The following is a 14,229-nucleotide window of genomic DNA, read 5'->3' as shown; positions in this document are numbered from 1 at the left end:
CCCTTGGTATTTTTGTCAACTAATATATTCCAAAGTTGTTATTTTTTTAAAAAATAATGAAATTCTTTTAATTTAATGCCATGTTTAACTTCTATATTCATAAATACATACTACAGAGTTATTAATGGTTTACTCACATATATTCTTTTGTTTTTCAAGTCATTGCCCAAAAATATGGTGTCTCGTCTGTGTGAATCTAAAAAGGTTTGTGCAGCAGCCGACATGAAACTTCAGGTAGGTATGTAACTTTGTTCTCAAGTTTTCCAGAGTGATCATTCAAAATGAATATCCAACTTAAAATTCTTGCCAGTGTTACACATTTATTATAATAATTATGTTCCTAAAACACCTTTCATCTAAGTTCAAAGAACTAGACCAAAATTGACTCATCCAGTCTTCTCAGTGACCTTATGAAATAGATGCTAAATATTGTTATTTCTCATTTTCAATCAAGATAATAAAAGCTTAGAAAAGTTACATGGCTTCTTCAAATTCATATCTTTCAGCAAGCAAGTTAATATGTTTCTATTTATTTTGCATCTTTTTAAAAAATGTAGTTTTACATAGGTAGTATATACCTCAGGACTTTGACCTCAGGGGTATCTTTGGGGTCTCACTTAAGTGGCCAACAAACAAAAGCAAAAATAAACAACTGTAACTCTGTCAAACTAAAAGTTTCTGCACATTGAAAGAAACTATTAAAACTAAAAGATAACCTACCAAGTGGGAGAAGGTACTTGCATATCATGCTTTTGTGTCTTGACTTTTGTAAATAGTGCTGCAATGAGTGTAGGAATAGTTCACTTATCCCTTCCAGTCAGTATTTTTATATTCTTCAGATAAATACCAGAAATGGAATTACTGGTAGATCTACTTTGTGTTTAACTCTTTGAGGAACCTTTATACTCTTTTCTGTAGGGGCTAGATCAATTCACATTCTCACCAACAATGTACAAGGGATCCTTTTTCACCCACACCCTCCCAAACACTGGTTGTTTCTGGTGTTTTGGATGGGTCATTCTCACAGGCGTGAGGTGATCTTTCACTGTGGTTTTGATTTGCAAACTTCCCTGATGGTTAGCTTTTTGTCTGCCTGTTTTGCTCCCCACTTTGTCTCTGGTGAATCCTCTCACTGCCCCCTCCCCCCTCACACACCTCTGACCTGTAGCCCAGTTCTGTATGCATAAATAAATAAATCTTAAAAAAAAAAAGATAATTTGTAATGCATGTGTTGAAAATAGGCTCCTGTGTTTCTGTGGCTTTAAAGCTCTTGTGCTATGTCATGCATGATTCCCTGGGTGGGCAAATGGGCACATATCTTTACGATTTTTTGGCTTATCAATAATTTCATCAATCAATGAGAAGAAATAAATGCACTTTTAATTAATTTTGTTCTGTTTATATAATTAAATTAAAAAATTATTCATATGTGAAAGGTATAATTGAAGGAATAGAAACTCTTGAATTCTGATTTGTTTATATATTGGGGAAAAAACCCATCTCAGTTGAGATGCGTTTTTAAGAGATTCAACTCTTAAGTTATCTGTTTGAAATAGACAATACACAGATGAGTAATTTTGGCTTCTTTGATTATCTTTATTCATTGTTACTCATTTAGAATATAGAATTGAAAGAACTATATTTAGCTATATGTTTAGATTACCAGTTAGAGTAAAGCAAGTTTATATTTAGGAAATCTCTGTATTTTCTAGGGAAGGTTTAAATTTGACTTTATAATTTGGAACCATAATTCTATATCCTATGGAGCCAGAAGCTAAAAGTCATTTAAATTTTTTCTTTCATCCAAAATAATCCTCAGTACTTTCAAGTCAACAGCTGCACATTCTCTGTGTATCAGAAACAATTGCATGTGAGAAGTTTCTGTAAAGTAAAGCATTTTCTGCTTTCTTGCTTCAGGTGAACTTTAAACAGTGTTAATTTTCAAGTGAGTTGTGACACAGGAAAAGCATTCTTTTAGATTTTCTATGTGAAGTTTAATTTACAGAGCTTTTAGAGCAGATTTCGTGTTTAATTTTGTTTCCCTCAAATGCTTTATTCTTGTATTAAGTTTCATTGGCCTGTGTCCTCTGTTCAGAAGTAAGTAGTTCTTCTCTCTTGGTCACCTCCTGAAGCCAGCATTACCCTACACAGCAGCTGCCTGCTCTGATCCTCCTGACACCAGATGTGGGGCCTGACTTGGCCCCAGTTCTAGACTCTCCAACAGCTGCACCATTCATAAGGCACTGAGTTGCTATTTCTCTCTCGACCTCATCCCACCTCACCCCACCTTTTTTTTTTTTTAATTATTACAAAAGTTTATTTTTACATCATTTTGCACATTTTTTTTTCCATTTCGATTATAATCCCCGCATCACCCCACCTTTTTAATGTTCTTTCACCTCTCATCACAAAACTAAGATTCTGGCCATTTCATTTCTCTTATTTAAGATGTGTCAAGAATCCAGAAGAAATCATATAGAATATGTTAGATTTAGGCAGGTTACAAATTATAACTTTATTTTTTCATATTTCAGCAGTGTGTGTATGTGTGCCAATTTTCATCAGGTAATTGAATAACATCACTTTTTTCAGTGTTGTTTCATTGATGAGGGAAAATAAGTTGACTCTTGGCTGGGATCAGTCTAGTGTGGTATTTATACATTCTCCCCTTGTCTGGGGGTTTTCTCCAGGAGTTCGTTTCCTTCCACATCCCAGAGATGTCTGCATTAGGCTAATTGGCATGGCTCGATTGTCCCAGTTTCAGTGAGTGTGGTTGTGAATGTGCCCTGTGATGGAGGGTATCTTATCTGAGGTAGGTCTCCCAACTTAAACCACTGGGATAGGTTCTGATCACCTGTGATCCTGCACTGGAATAAGTGAGCTGGAAAATGAGTGAATACAAATAATTGCTTACAGATAAAACTTTTGGGTCTTTATTTAGAAGTTTGGTGATGCCTTTGTGACCAGAAATATCCCATTGTTTATATCTCTTAACCCTGGTTGTTTTGTTATATATTGTTTCATTTAAGTCTCAGTTTCCAAGAAGGTATCAGGAACCAATGTTGCTGGGACTTATGAGTGTGTGTGTGTGTGTGTGTGTGTGTATTTGCATGCATGCACAAATTCCTGTTTTATAGTCATAAATTTAATGAAAATGTCGAAAGCTTTCCTTTTCGTCATTAGCATGGTCTTTTAAATGTGGTAACAAAATATATCTCAAGTATATACATTTATGTTTATGAATGTTTTCAGCTAAAACTTATGGGTATTATTCTGGTGCCCTTTGGTGGACATCTTTGGTGGACCACATCTTAGATATAAAGAGGATTACTGAAACTAAACATGTGTCTTCATCTGTCTAGGTCTTTTATGCCATTCTTGATCAAATCTACCATGGGAAACATCCCCTGAAGAGGTCAACCACAGACATTCTCAAGGAAACACAGGAGAAGTTTTATGGCTTACCATATGTTCCAAATACTGTGAGTCTATCATTTTGATTTTGTTGTATGTCATTGGATGGTTCTGCTAGTATATCTGCTAATGTGAGTAGGTTGTGATCATCTTCCCCCTTGCAAGGAACTTGAAATCCTTACATGAATATTGAGGTCTCACAGGGGCAAATACTAGATATTATGTGACTCATTTCATATCTTCAGCCATCTGTTTAGGTTTGCTTATTTTCTTCTGCTAGCAGTGTTTTTCTAGATTCCTGGTAAATAGGAGGAAACAATCATTGGAGTCAGTCTTTATTAGTTTTCATTATTTTTCTATGGTTAGCAGTAGAAGATGAATATGGTTATCAATTTCTAACCATTTTTACTCTAAAGGGAATAAGTAATTGTTGTTTTTTATTTGTGTTAGGAAGTTTTATAGATATTTTCCTAGATATTTAGTGCCCTGTAGCAGACAGCAGGAGTACTGCTACTATTTATTTTCTTCAAAGGTGGTCCCTAAGTTACAGGTTGAATGTTTTGACTTTATGATAATGTGAAAATGATAGGCATTTAGTAAAAACTGTATTTTGAATATTGACATTTCAACCTTTTCCTAGGCTAGCGATGTGTAGTATGATCCTATTTTTGTGATGCTGGCTGCAGCAGCTAGCAGAATTCTGTCAGCCATGCATTCATAAGGGGAAACAACTCATACCCTGAAGTATATTAATTTGTCAGTGTGTTGTGAACACATCTAAGGTAGGCTAGGATAAGCTGTGATGTTTCATATATTAGGTGTATTACATGCATTTTTGACCTAAGGTATTTGCAATTTATGGTGGGTTTTTTGAGACATAGTACCTTCACTAGCTAAAGATCTGTACTAGGTACAGATCCAAACTCTTTTGAAATTGCTTAGCAAAAAATAACAACAGCAACAGAAATCTAATTTACCTCTCAAAACAACCCTATAAATTATAATATCCCTGATTTTGGGACTCATGTTGAGGTCATCTACATTATATGTCTTGGATCATTTAGGCAGTGATTGTGTTGGGCTTAACAATCAAGCTCCAAGTCATGATTTTCTCATTACTCCAGGGGAAGTTAGGTATGGTAAAAAGAGTTTCGCTGCTGCAGTTAACAACATGACTGACACTTACATTAGTCAGAATTCTTATTAATAAGTAATAGGAACCCAACTCATTCTGACTTAAAAAGAAAAGGGAATTTATTGTGTTGTATGATTGAAAGATACAGAGTTACATCTGTATCTTGTTTCAGGTAAGTTGGATACAGTTCTTATACAATATTTTTGAAAGTGTTTCTCTTTCTTTCCATTCCTAAGCTCCATTTTTCTCTGGCTTTGTTTCATTCTCAGGCAGACTGCCCTAACTAGGTGCAGTAGTTATTACCAATAGCACCAGGTTTATATCCTTGTAGCTTAGCCAACTTAGAATAAAAAGAAAACTAATTTGAGAGTGCTCTGTAAACTGCTGAATAAACGTCAGGTGGTTTTATTTTTTACAGTGTTGGATACAACATATGTTGTGCTGAGAGGTTATGTTAATTACTAAACTATAATTGTCCACTGGATCTCTAGACCCTAACACTCTAACATGCTTGGGAATAATTCATATTTAAAAGACAAGTAAAGTACTACTGTATTTTATCTTCATAAGACTCCTTGTCAGCAGTTTTTGATTATCTTAGATCTTAGTCATCTGTTAGAGGTGAATAATGCTGGTCATTCTAACTACTTATTTTTGACTATATATATACTTTATTTGTCTAATGCTATATAATATTAAGCTTAACCATACATTAGTGAAAATTTGAAGTAATAAGAATAATATAACTATTAGAGGACTAAATCATAAAACAGTTGCCTAGATTTTAATAACTTTTTTTTATCATTGCCTGAGATCACATGCTTTGGTGTTTGTGTATTTCTGTGCTCATTTTATAATATTCCTCTGCTTAGTTTTAGAATGTATGTGACTTAAACTCTATGTAGTTACAACATGACCAGTCAGTGGTAAAGTCATAGGATGGTCAAAATTACAAGGGACAGCAAGACACAAAACTTTAACTTGACTGAATTACTTGTTGTCTACCCTTTTAAATTTTAGGTCTTAGAATGATTTATTTAGCTGTGGCTCTTTTTAGAAGAGAGTACAAAGATCCTTACCATTTGGGTTTCATCTGTGTTATAATTAAAGATGTAAAGATGTAACAATGGCAACAAAATTCCGAGTTAACAGTCATTATGTTATCATTTTATTTAAAAGAAAGAATGATGTTATTACACCTACTATTCCTCCTAGTTTTGATAGTTACATTTATTGCTGTAAATTTTCCTCTCAGAACTGCTTTTGCTGTATCACATCAGATTTGATATGTTGTATTCTATTTTCATTTGTTTTGAGATAGCTTTATATTTCCCTTTTGATTTCTTCTTTGACTCATTGTTTGTTGAGAATTGTGTTACTTGGTTTCCATGTATTGTAGATCTTAACTTCCTCTTGTTATTTCTGGTTTCATATCATTGTGGTCAGAAAAGAGTTGGTTTTAGTATACTATCTTTGTACTGGTTCCTTTGTAAAAATTAAAGGTTTCTTCCTTCACTGCAATTATCTTTCTATTTGTGGTAGTAGCCAAAGCTCTTTGTGTAAAATTTTTTTTAGGATCTTTAAAAGAGTCATAGCTATCTTGAGAGGAGAAAAACATTACTTTAAAGTTGTCTATTTTTTCTAATGCTTGTGATTTGTTTAGATTTACACAAATATTCTATTCTTCCTACCTAGAAACTTCTGTATTTAATCATTAGTTTGTCAGTTCATTTATTAAACCTATAAGAAATAGTCACATAAAAATATAGACCAAGACCATGCTGCTCATTGGAATTCTTCAGTGTAGCATTCACCAGGGCAATAAGACAAGCAAAAGAAAAAATATATAAACATTGGAAAGGGAGAAACAAAATTAATTATTTGCTGATTGATAACTGAGAAAATTAATAGAGGTTACCAATTTTTCTGTAAACAGTGTGTGAAAATTAGCTCCATTTCTGTTTATTAGCAACACACTGAAAAAAATTGAAGATATTTTTATGAAAAATAAAATCATGAGGTAGCTACTAAATAAATATACAAATTAGTGTGTTCTCTTCACTTTCAAAATCTTAAGTAAATGAACTAAAGCATAAGTATAAACAGTGAGATTAAATAAAATCAATTTTTCTCCCACGAATGTGTATATTTAATGTAATATAGTTCTATCAGTCTGTGTGAACTTAACAAACTGATTGAATAACTTTATATGAGAGAAGAATGACAAGGGTAGTTTTGAAGAACAACAGCAAATTGGTGTAATCATTGTCCAATTATGATTAGTATTCAAATGAAACTGTAGGAATTTAGTAATTATAACAGTGGTGTGGGGTAGACAAATAAAACAGTGGTAAAGAACCAAGACCTTAAAGGCATACTCAGTACATTTATGGATTCTAACAGGGTGGCACTGTAGATCTGTGGGCAAAGAAGCCACTATTTTTAAAAATGAAGCTGTAATGATTGATTATCCATATGGAAAAGACAAAATTTGGGTATTTGTCTCATAGGTACATAGCAATAATGTATGTTAAAGACCTCAGTGTAAGGAGTAAATCTCTTTTTTGATAGTGAAAAATAATTTCTGATAATACTGTATGTTAATTATAATAATCATATGTTATATTGTATATATGATTTTTAAAAAAATTAACTATAAAGCAAGTGGCATATTCAACTGTATTAAAATCTGAATGGTTATTAAAAATTAATATGTAAAAGTCAAAAGAAAATCTACAGACTGGAAGTTGATGTTTTCAACACATTTAATAGAAAAAAATATTTATTTCTCTACTTTTGTTGTGGTTAAAAAAAACCACATAGCATAAATTGTTCTCTCTTGGAATATAAATATTTTTATAATACTTTGAATATCTAAAGACATAGACTTGCAATGAGTTATATAAATGATTTCTAAGTTAACTAGGGAGTGCTAACTAAATCTATATTAGTATGCTACTTACTCTCAGTAGTTTGGCATATAAATAGTTGGCAGTGAACATTATTGATACTGGTGTGGAATTACAGTCAGTCTTACATGAGTAGGTAGAGTGTACATTTGATGTGACCTCACTGGAGAACCAATTGGGGTGGTATCAAAGTTAAAAATGGTTATATCCTATCCCCAACAATTCACACATTTGGTGTGATATCTTATGTGCCAAATGGTAAGAAAACAAGGTTTATAATAGCACTGTTTGTAAATGGAGAAAGAAGGGGGAGGTGGGTTCTGGAATACTATTCAGCAATGAAAATTAAGGAACACAGAGATGAACTTGGCCAAAGGCATAATGTTAAGAGAAAAAAAATGAGTTTCAGAAGAATTAAGTATTTTGATAATAAAATCTAATGTCATGCAAAACTAAGTGCTATCATGGATATATACCTATGTAGTAAAACTAAAAGAAAATAAATAATAAACAGTTCAGCCAGTGTTACCTCTCGAACAAGAAATGGGATGACAGACAGCTTGGAAACATTTTATTTCTTAAACTGATTGGTAGATAACTGTCACTTTACTTTATAATAGAAATACATCATTGATATGTAAAAATATTTCTGAATGTTAAAAGATTATTCTACTTGCAATATATGGGATAGAGAATGAATTTCAGGAGTTCAAACTGAGAAGTTATTCAGGCACCTGGAAAAGCTAGCTGAGACTAGAACTTAGGATATTGAGTAAGGAAGGTGGAGGAAAGACTGAAATGAATTTGAGAACAGTGTGGTGGAAGAGTGAGTAAGGCTAGTTAGGTAGTGGACTGGATGGGGCAGTCAGGGTGATGATGGAAATATTGAGGATCAAGAGTGACCAAAAGCCTTTGTAACATTTACTGTCAAGTAAAGGACTTTATTCCTATGCAGACAGAAAAAGTGACAGTTTTTGCCTCTTTTGAAACCTATTTCCAGGAAGTTTTTCTCAGAAATGAATAATTTAATTCCCTCAAATTAAAGAATGGCAAGAAGGAAATATAATTTAAACTAATTTAAACAACAATGTGTAGAATATTTACTATGTTTATTGTGCCTGCACAAATTGTGTATATGTAATTGTGGCCACAGAACTTTCAGACAATGATTGTATGTTGTAATATTTGTCTGTAATTTTGTTCTATAGAAAACTAAAAAAAATTACTTTAATAAAGCAATTACTAGGATTGAATGATATACTGATATCTAACCATTATTGTTAGAACAAACACCCACAAAAAAGTAAAGTATTTATTGTGTATAATACTATTCATTCTATATTTAGACTTCTATTTTTTATGTAGCAAGAAACTAATGTTATAATATGATAGTGTTACACTAATTAAAAGTTGCACATTAATTACTCCTGTTTACCTGAGTCTGGAGAAGTATGGATTTATATGATCAGCACATGTCACTTCTCTGTTCATCTCTTTAACTATGTGTGGGCTGCAGATTCATTAAGGACAATACCTGCTTGGCTGCAATCAGCTCATAGTGCACCCAGCTCATAGTACACCATTTCAAGAGCCTACCTCTATAGGAGACTGATGGCTACTGAGACTAATTTCTAGTCTTTGTTTTTATACATAAATGATAAATATCTTGCAAATTTAGTGTAATTTTCTTTCTGTAGCATACTCTCTTATTAGAACAAGCAAACAGCTAACACGTGTTAGCTGTGTTACATCAAAGCCTCTTTTAGCATAATGCATAAAAACTATTTCTACACCCCAGTTTATATTTTTGTCCAATTATATTATTATTTAAAGCACTTGTAGTTTTGTTTATATTATATATTTTAATATGTAGTATATTTGTCAAGTGCCTACTCTGTTGAATACACTGTCTAGTTAACAGAGATATAGTGAGTGAAACATACAAAATTCTTGCCTTAAGGGAATCTATATTAGAAATGACTTTTTGTGGAGTACATATACAAAATTATCATTACAGCAGGCTGTTAGTCAAACATTTCATTACTAAACAAAATATTCTTTGAGCCCCTCAAGCTGCTTTGAGTTGCAAGCACATATAACAAACTTATAAAAGCTGAGAAGATGGAAACATTTTGATGCATTATATTGCTAATACAAAGGATATATATTGTGAGTCTTATTTCTTATTTCCAGAAGGAGGCTTCTTACCTGGAATATTCATGAGGAAATAAGGTGCCTTCATGTTTTCAGTAAATCCCTGAATTCTTTGTCATCCTTGCTACATCAGAAGACTAGACACTGGGAAGCTAAACAAAAGAATAAGTGATGGTTAGAGAGAAGAGTGATTTATTTGAGGGGCCTGGGATGCTGTCAGACAGACCTGGGGACTGAGTGTTTGATAGGTTGTGAGGTAGTGATAAAAGGAAATGAGTGGGGAATGATACCATGGTTTGGATGGGTGATTTGGGGGTGGGGGAGGGGTGGCATTTACTACATGGAATTTAGGAGGGTGCTGCTTTACAGGGAGTGGGTGCAAAGCTTAGTGAGTCAGAACCTAATGTGACAGTAGCATGTCCAAGTGGAGATGCCTATCAGGTACTATCAGTGAGTCTGAAGCCCAGAAAATCGATCAAGGCTGGAGCTCTGTAGATTAGGAAATTATCAGCATAGAGAGAGTGTGCACCGTAAGCTCTGGTTGTGGACAACACCAAAAAGAGAGAATTTATTTAGTAAGATGAAGGGAAATCTAGGAGACCAATAGGAATTGGCAGCAGTCACAGGCTGGATCACCACCTTCTTTTCAAGTACCAGCAAAAACCCAAAATCTTAAATGTATTGTTTTCTTTTCCCCATTTACTATTGCAACTACAGCAATGTATTGCTTCTCTTTTCTGCTATTTTAGGGTTACTTTGACTGAGTGGTATCTTGGAACATGATTTATAGAACATGTATTTTGGATGTGTGAGTTCCCAAGTAACAGACTAGTGAGTGAGCTTTTAGCATAAAATTTATGTGTAATTTGAGGACTTTCCATTTTGAAATTGCTTGATTTTTAGAGCAGATTCTTAAGCTGAGATTGCTGTTGTTGTGATTATATGTGCAAGGGAAAGTAACCACTAATTTACCAGTTGGGAGATGGAGTGAAACCACTGGTAACCCCAGTTGTTTACATAGTGTGCTCATCCCAGATTAACTCTCAAACATACCTCCTAACCCTGTGGAAGGGTGGGAATAAGGAGATGAAATCAATATCAGAGAGATGTTGAGAGTACTGTTAACCATATATACTATATAAAGGTTTGTTTCTTTTTTAATGGTCCCAAAAAGAAGTACAATAAAACCACCAACCATGAGAAGCTGACATTGCTATACACAACTTGGGTGTTAAGATTGTATTACTGCTAGAATTTACTTTCTTTCCTATTTACTTGGTAGTCAATTTTGAAGAATCTCTTTCTTTAAAATATATAGATGAGTACACATCTGTAGAATCTATATAGATAATCGACATTTGTGCATGCAAGCTGATTGAAAGTTAGTTTTATAAGTTTTCACATTTCAAAGCTTTACATAGATTTCAAATTTCACAATCTCAGTTCACTGTTAATATAGCGTTGTATCCCAGCTTATTAACCTTAGAATATCAGTGTTAATGATTTTATGTTAAAGTTTTAATCTTAAAATAATTCTGAAAATATGAAGTTAAGAAATAAGGGTCTATGAAATAATTTCTACTATTTATATTAAAGTAGCAGATTTTTTCCAATTAGTTATCTTTAAAGTATTATACTGATAAGATCACTTGCCTTTGTGTAGATATCTGAGATCTACTTTTGACCTTTGTTAATCTTACCACATATTTGTTCAGACGTTGGTTTAAAGAATGGCATAAAGGTCTTTTTTATGTGTAAAAAAATACTAACAGTAGAACTAGAGTGGTTAAAATTCTGTCATTCTTTCTCTAGAGAACTCAAATTATTTGGTAAAATTCCTCATTCCTCCCATTTTACTTTCTTTCCCTGGGGAAGAAGTTCCTTTTACTTATATTCTTATACCCTAGCTCTTTGGAAAAGAGCCATAGTTCTTTGTATGGAAAAGTTACTAATAGCTCAGGATGTACTGGTTTGGAGTATTTGATGTTGTTGCTAAGCAAATGTTAGGTTAAACAAAACAATATTTATTTTTTTTCTTTATCTTATATGTAAAGACCATATGGTGCATATCTAAAAACACCTAAGTGGTTAATTGCATGTTAAATTCCTTTCCTCTTTGGCTATGTAAACAACTGAGAAAATATTTACCTTCTCTGTCATGCTGGATTTATTTATGACTTTGTAACTAAAACACAGAAGTGTTATAAATTGAAACTTTAATCTCATGATTGACTCATTTTCTAAAAATTTATATGGTTTCAGTTTGTGGGACAGCTGCAACTCTAGATTTCACTGATTTAGAACATGAGGAAATTATATGACTACCCGGGTTGTTTTTATAATATAGTCCTTTAAGCCAAGTACCCAACTTTCATTTTTGTCTCAGTTATTTTGAACAGTGCTATACTTTTTTTTTGGTTTGCATATTCACATAGAAATGAAAGTCCAGGATATTAGAAGTTCTTTCTTTCCAGGGTAGATTTTCTATTTTAAATAATACCCTTGGGTCTTTTTTTCTTTTTTTTTTTTTTTAGTTTTTAGACTACTACATTTTCAGATTTGTGTGTGTGTGTGTGTGTGTGTGTGTGTGTGATTCTGTGAAGGTAAGACATGTTCTGGTGTGATCTTTGAGCAGACACAGGGATCTCACTTTATTCATAAGTTGACTGTACCCAGAGAGACTTGTTATAGTTTCTTTTTACCTTTATGCTCTATGACCAACAGGGACTCCAAGGGCAACATTACAACATAAAGAAGGCTCTGCTTGGGTGATATTACTTTAAAAATTTAATTATATTTTAAGCAGTTAATATGTTCACAAGATTAAAAACCATAAGGTATGTAAGTGTTGCATTGTAAAATCCCCTCCTGCTCCAGTGTTCTTGGCCCTCTGCCCCTCCGCCTGTAGTCACCCTGGGTTTCAGCTGTTTCTCACAAAATGACTTGAAGATAGAATTACTTCTCTTATATATAAAGATAAATCAAATCTGCAGTTCTCAGTAACTCCCTTCCCTTCCTGCCTTTTCTCCCAGATAAGCTAAGTCTATACTAAATAATTTCAGTTCTTGCCAATGAGTATACTTTTCCTCTCTGAGATCTGCACAGGCATCATTGAGATCTTTTCTAAATACATCTGTGATTATGACCCTCCACTAAGCTTTAAAACCTTCAACAGCATCCATTTAGCTCTTCAGCTAAAGGCTAAAGGCCTTTGCTGCCCTGAGTCTGTCTTCTCTGATCACTCCAGTTCATCTAACTAAACACACCCTGCTTTCCTTTGGCACCAGATTCTTTGTATTTGTTTTTCTCTGCCAGGGGCACTCTCTCTCTTCTCCTCATTTTACCTCTGCAGGAAATGTCATTCCTCTAGACAGGATCATGTTCTCAAAGATTCTCACAGCCCTGGTGTCTTCCTATTTACTCTGTCATCTTGGTTTATAATTTCTTGATAGCATTTGATTAATTTGTATCTTCCTAATAGCAGTAAAATTCACATAAAAGCAAGGTCCACTTCTGATTTGTTTATGATTTCTTCAACACCCTGCACAATTACTTCTGCATGTTAGGTGCCCAACAAATATTTAGTAAATGTTTAAAAAAATGTTGCAGTATAATCTACACAGTGTGCAAAAATCCCAATATACAGAGTTGGTCTCATTCACAGTGTATGGTGGGCGGATGAGGACAGTTCAAAGGCTGTCGTACTGGAATAACTGGGAGCTGAAGAGAAAGGGAAAATGAGACAAGTTTTCACAGTATGTGCAAAATAGAAATATAATGAACTCTCTCTGTGTTTGTTCCTGGTATTCTGAGTAATGGCACAGGCCAGGATGTCCATTTGGTTATGTACTGAAGCTAAGAAGACTTATAAACTTTGATTTTTGCTATAGAGACAGAATAGAGTAAGGATTAAATAATTTACTTAAAGGATCACAGAATTATTAATATAACTATTGCCTGACTTTTGGCCTGGAACACTCCCTTATTATGCTAATTGACTTTTGAAATAATTTTCAAATCAAGTAGACAAATAGGAAGAAAAAGCAAGTTATAAGAAATAAGGTAGATTGCTTTCATTTGGAAGACAATAAGTTAAAAAGAACTGGAAAAAAATCACAAATGAAAACAGCAGTAGATTTGGTTACTTGAATTTCTCTAAGAAAGCATGAACAAAATTCATAGACAAGCAAACCAGTTTTGAGAAATGACAACACTTACATCAAATGGTTTATATGATTGCTGTGTATGAACAACAAAATCTCAACATTCCCACTAGAACGTGAACATACATATATCCATTTACATACATCCACATATATAAAAAAGTATTTTCTTCCCCAAGACAGAAAATATACAAGTGAAATTAATGGTGAAATAATCAGTAACTATTTTATAAAAAGACAACATACTGGTACCATTATTTTTATGTTGTTCATAGGAGGACAAGGTGGTTTGGCAGAAGGAATCAAGAATATGAAGCGCTAACATAGCTCTTAAGCAAATAATGTAACATTTAGAAATTTATTCTAAAGAAATACATTGGAATACCAAATAAAATTTTATACCTGATAATCATCACATTTGTGATACATTGGAAAGAGCCCAACATTCAAAGAA

The 14,229-nt window shown here is 33.3% G+C and overlaps 1 protein-coding gene across 1 annotated transcript in view; it reads left to right on the top strand.

Moving 5' to 3' along the window:
* Positions 1-14,229, top strand: part of MIPEP (mitochondrial intermediate peptidase) — a 134,601-nt gene that overhangs the window by 74,383 nt on the left and 45,989 nt on the right. Inside the window, exons 15-16 of the mRNA XM_012723165.1 lie at positions 160-234; positions 3,363-3,482. Of these exons, the coding sequence (XP_012578619.1) occupies positions 160-234; positions 3,363-3,482 (195 nt within the window). The remainder of the gene's footprint in view (positions 1-159; positions 235-3,362; positions 3,483-14,229) is intronic.

Source organism: Condylura cristata, unplaced genomic scaffold (genome assembly GCF_000260355.1).
Source record: "Condylura cristata isolate star-nosed mole 26May11 unplaced genomic scaffold, ConCri1.0 scaffold00010, whole genome shotgun sequence".
Lineage (NCBI taxonomy): Eukaryota > Metazoa > Chordata > Mammalia > Eulipotyphla > Talpidae > Condylura > Condylura cristata.
This window is presented reverse-complemented; position numbering and strand designations above follow the sequence as displayed.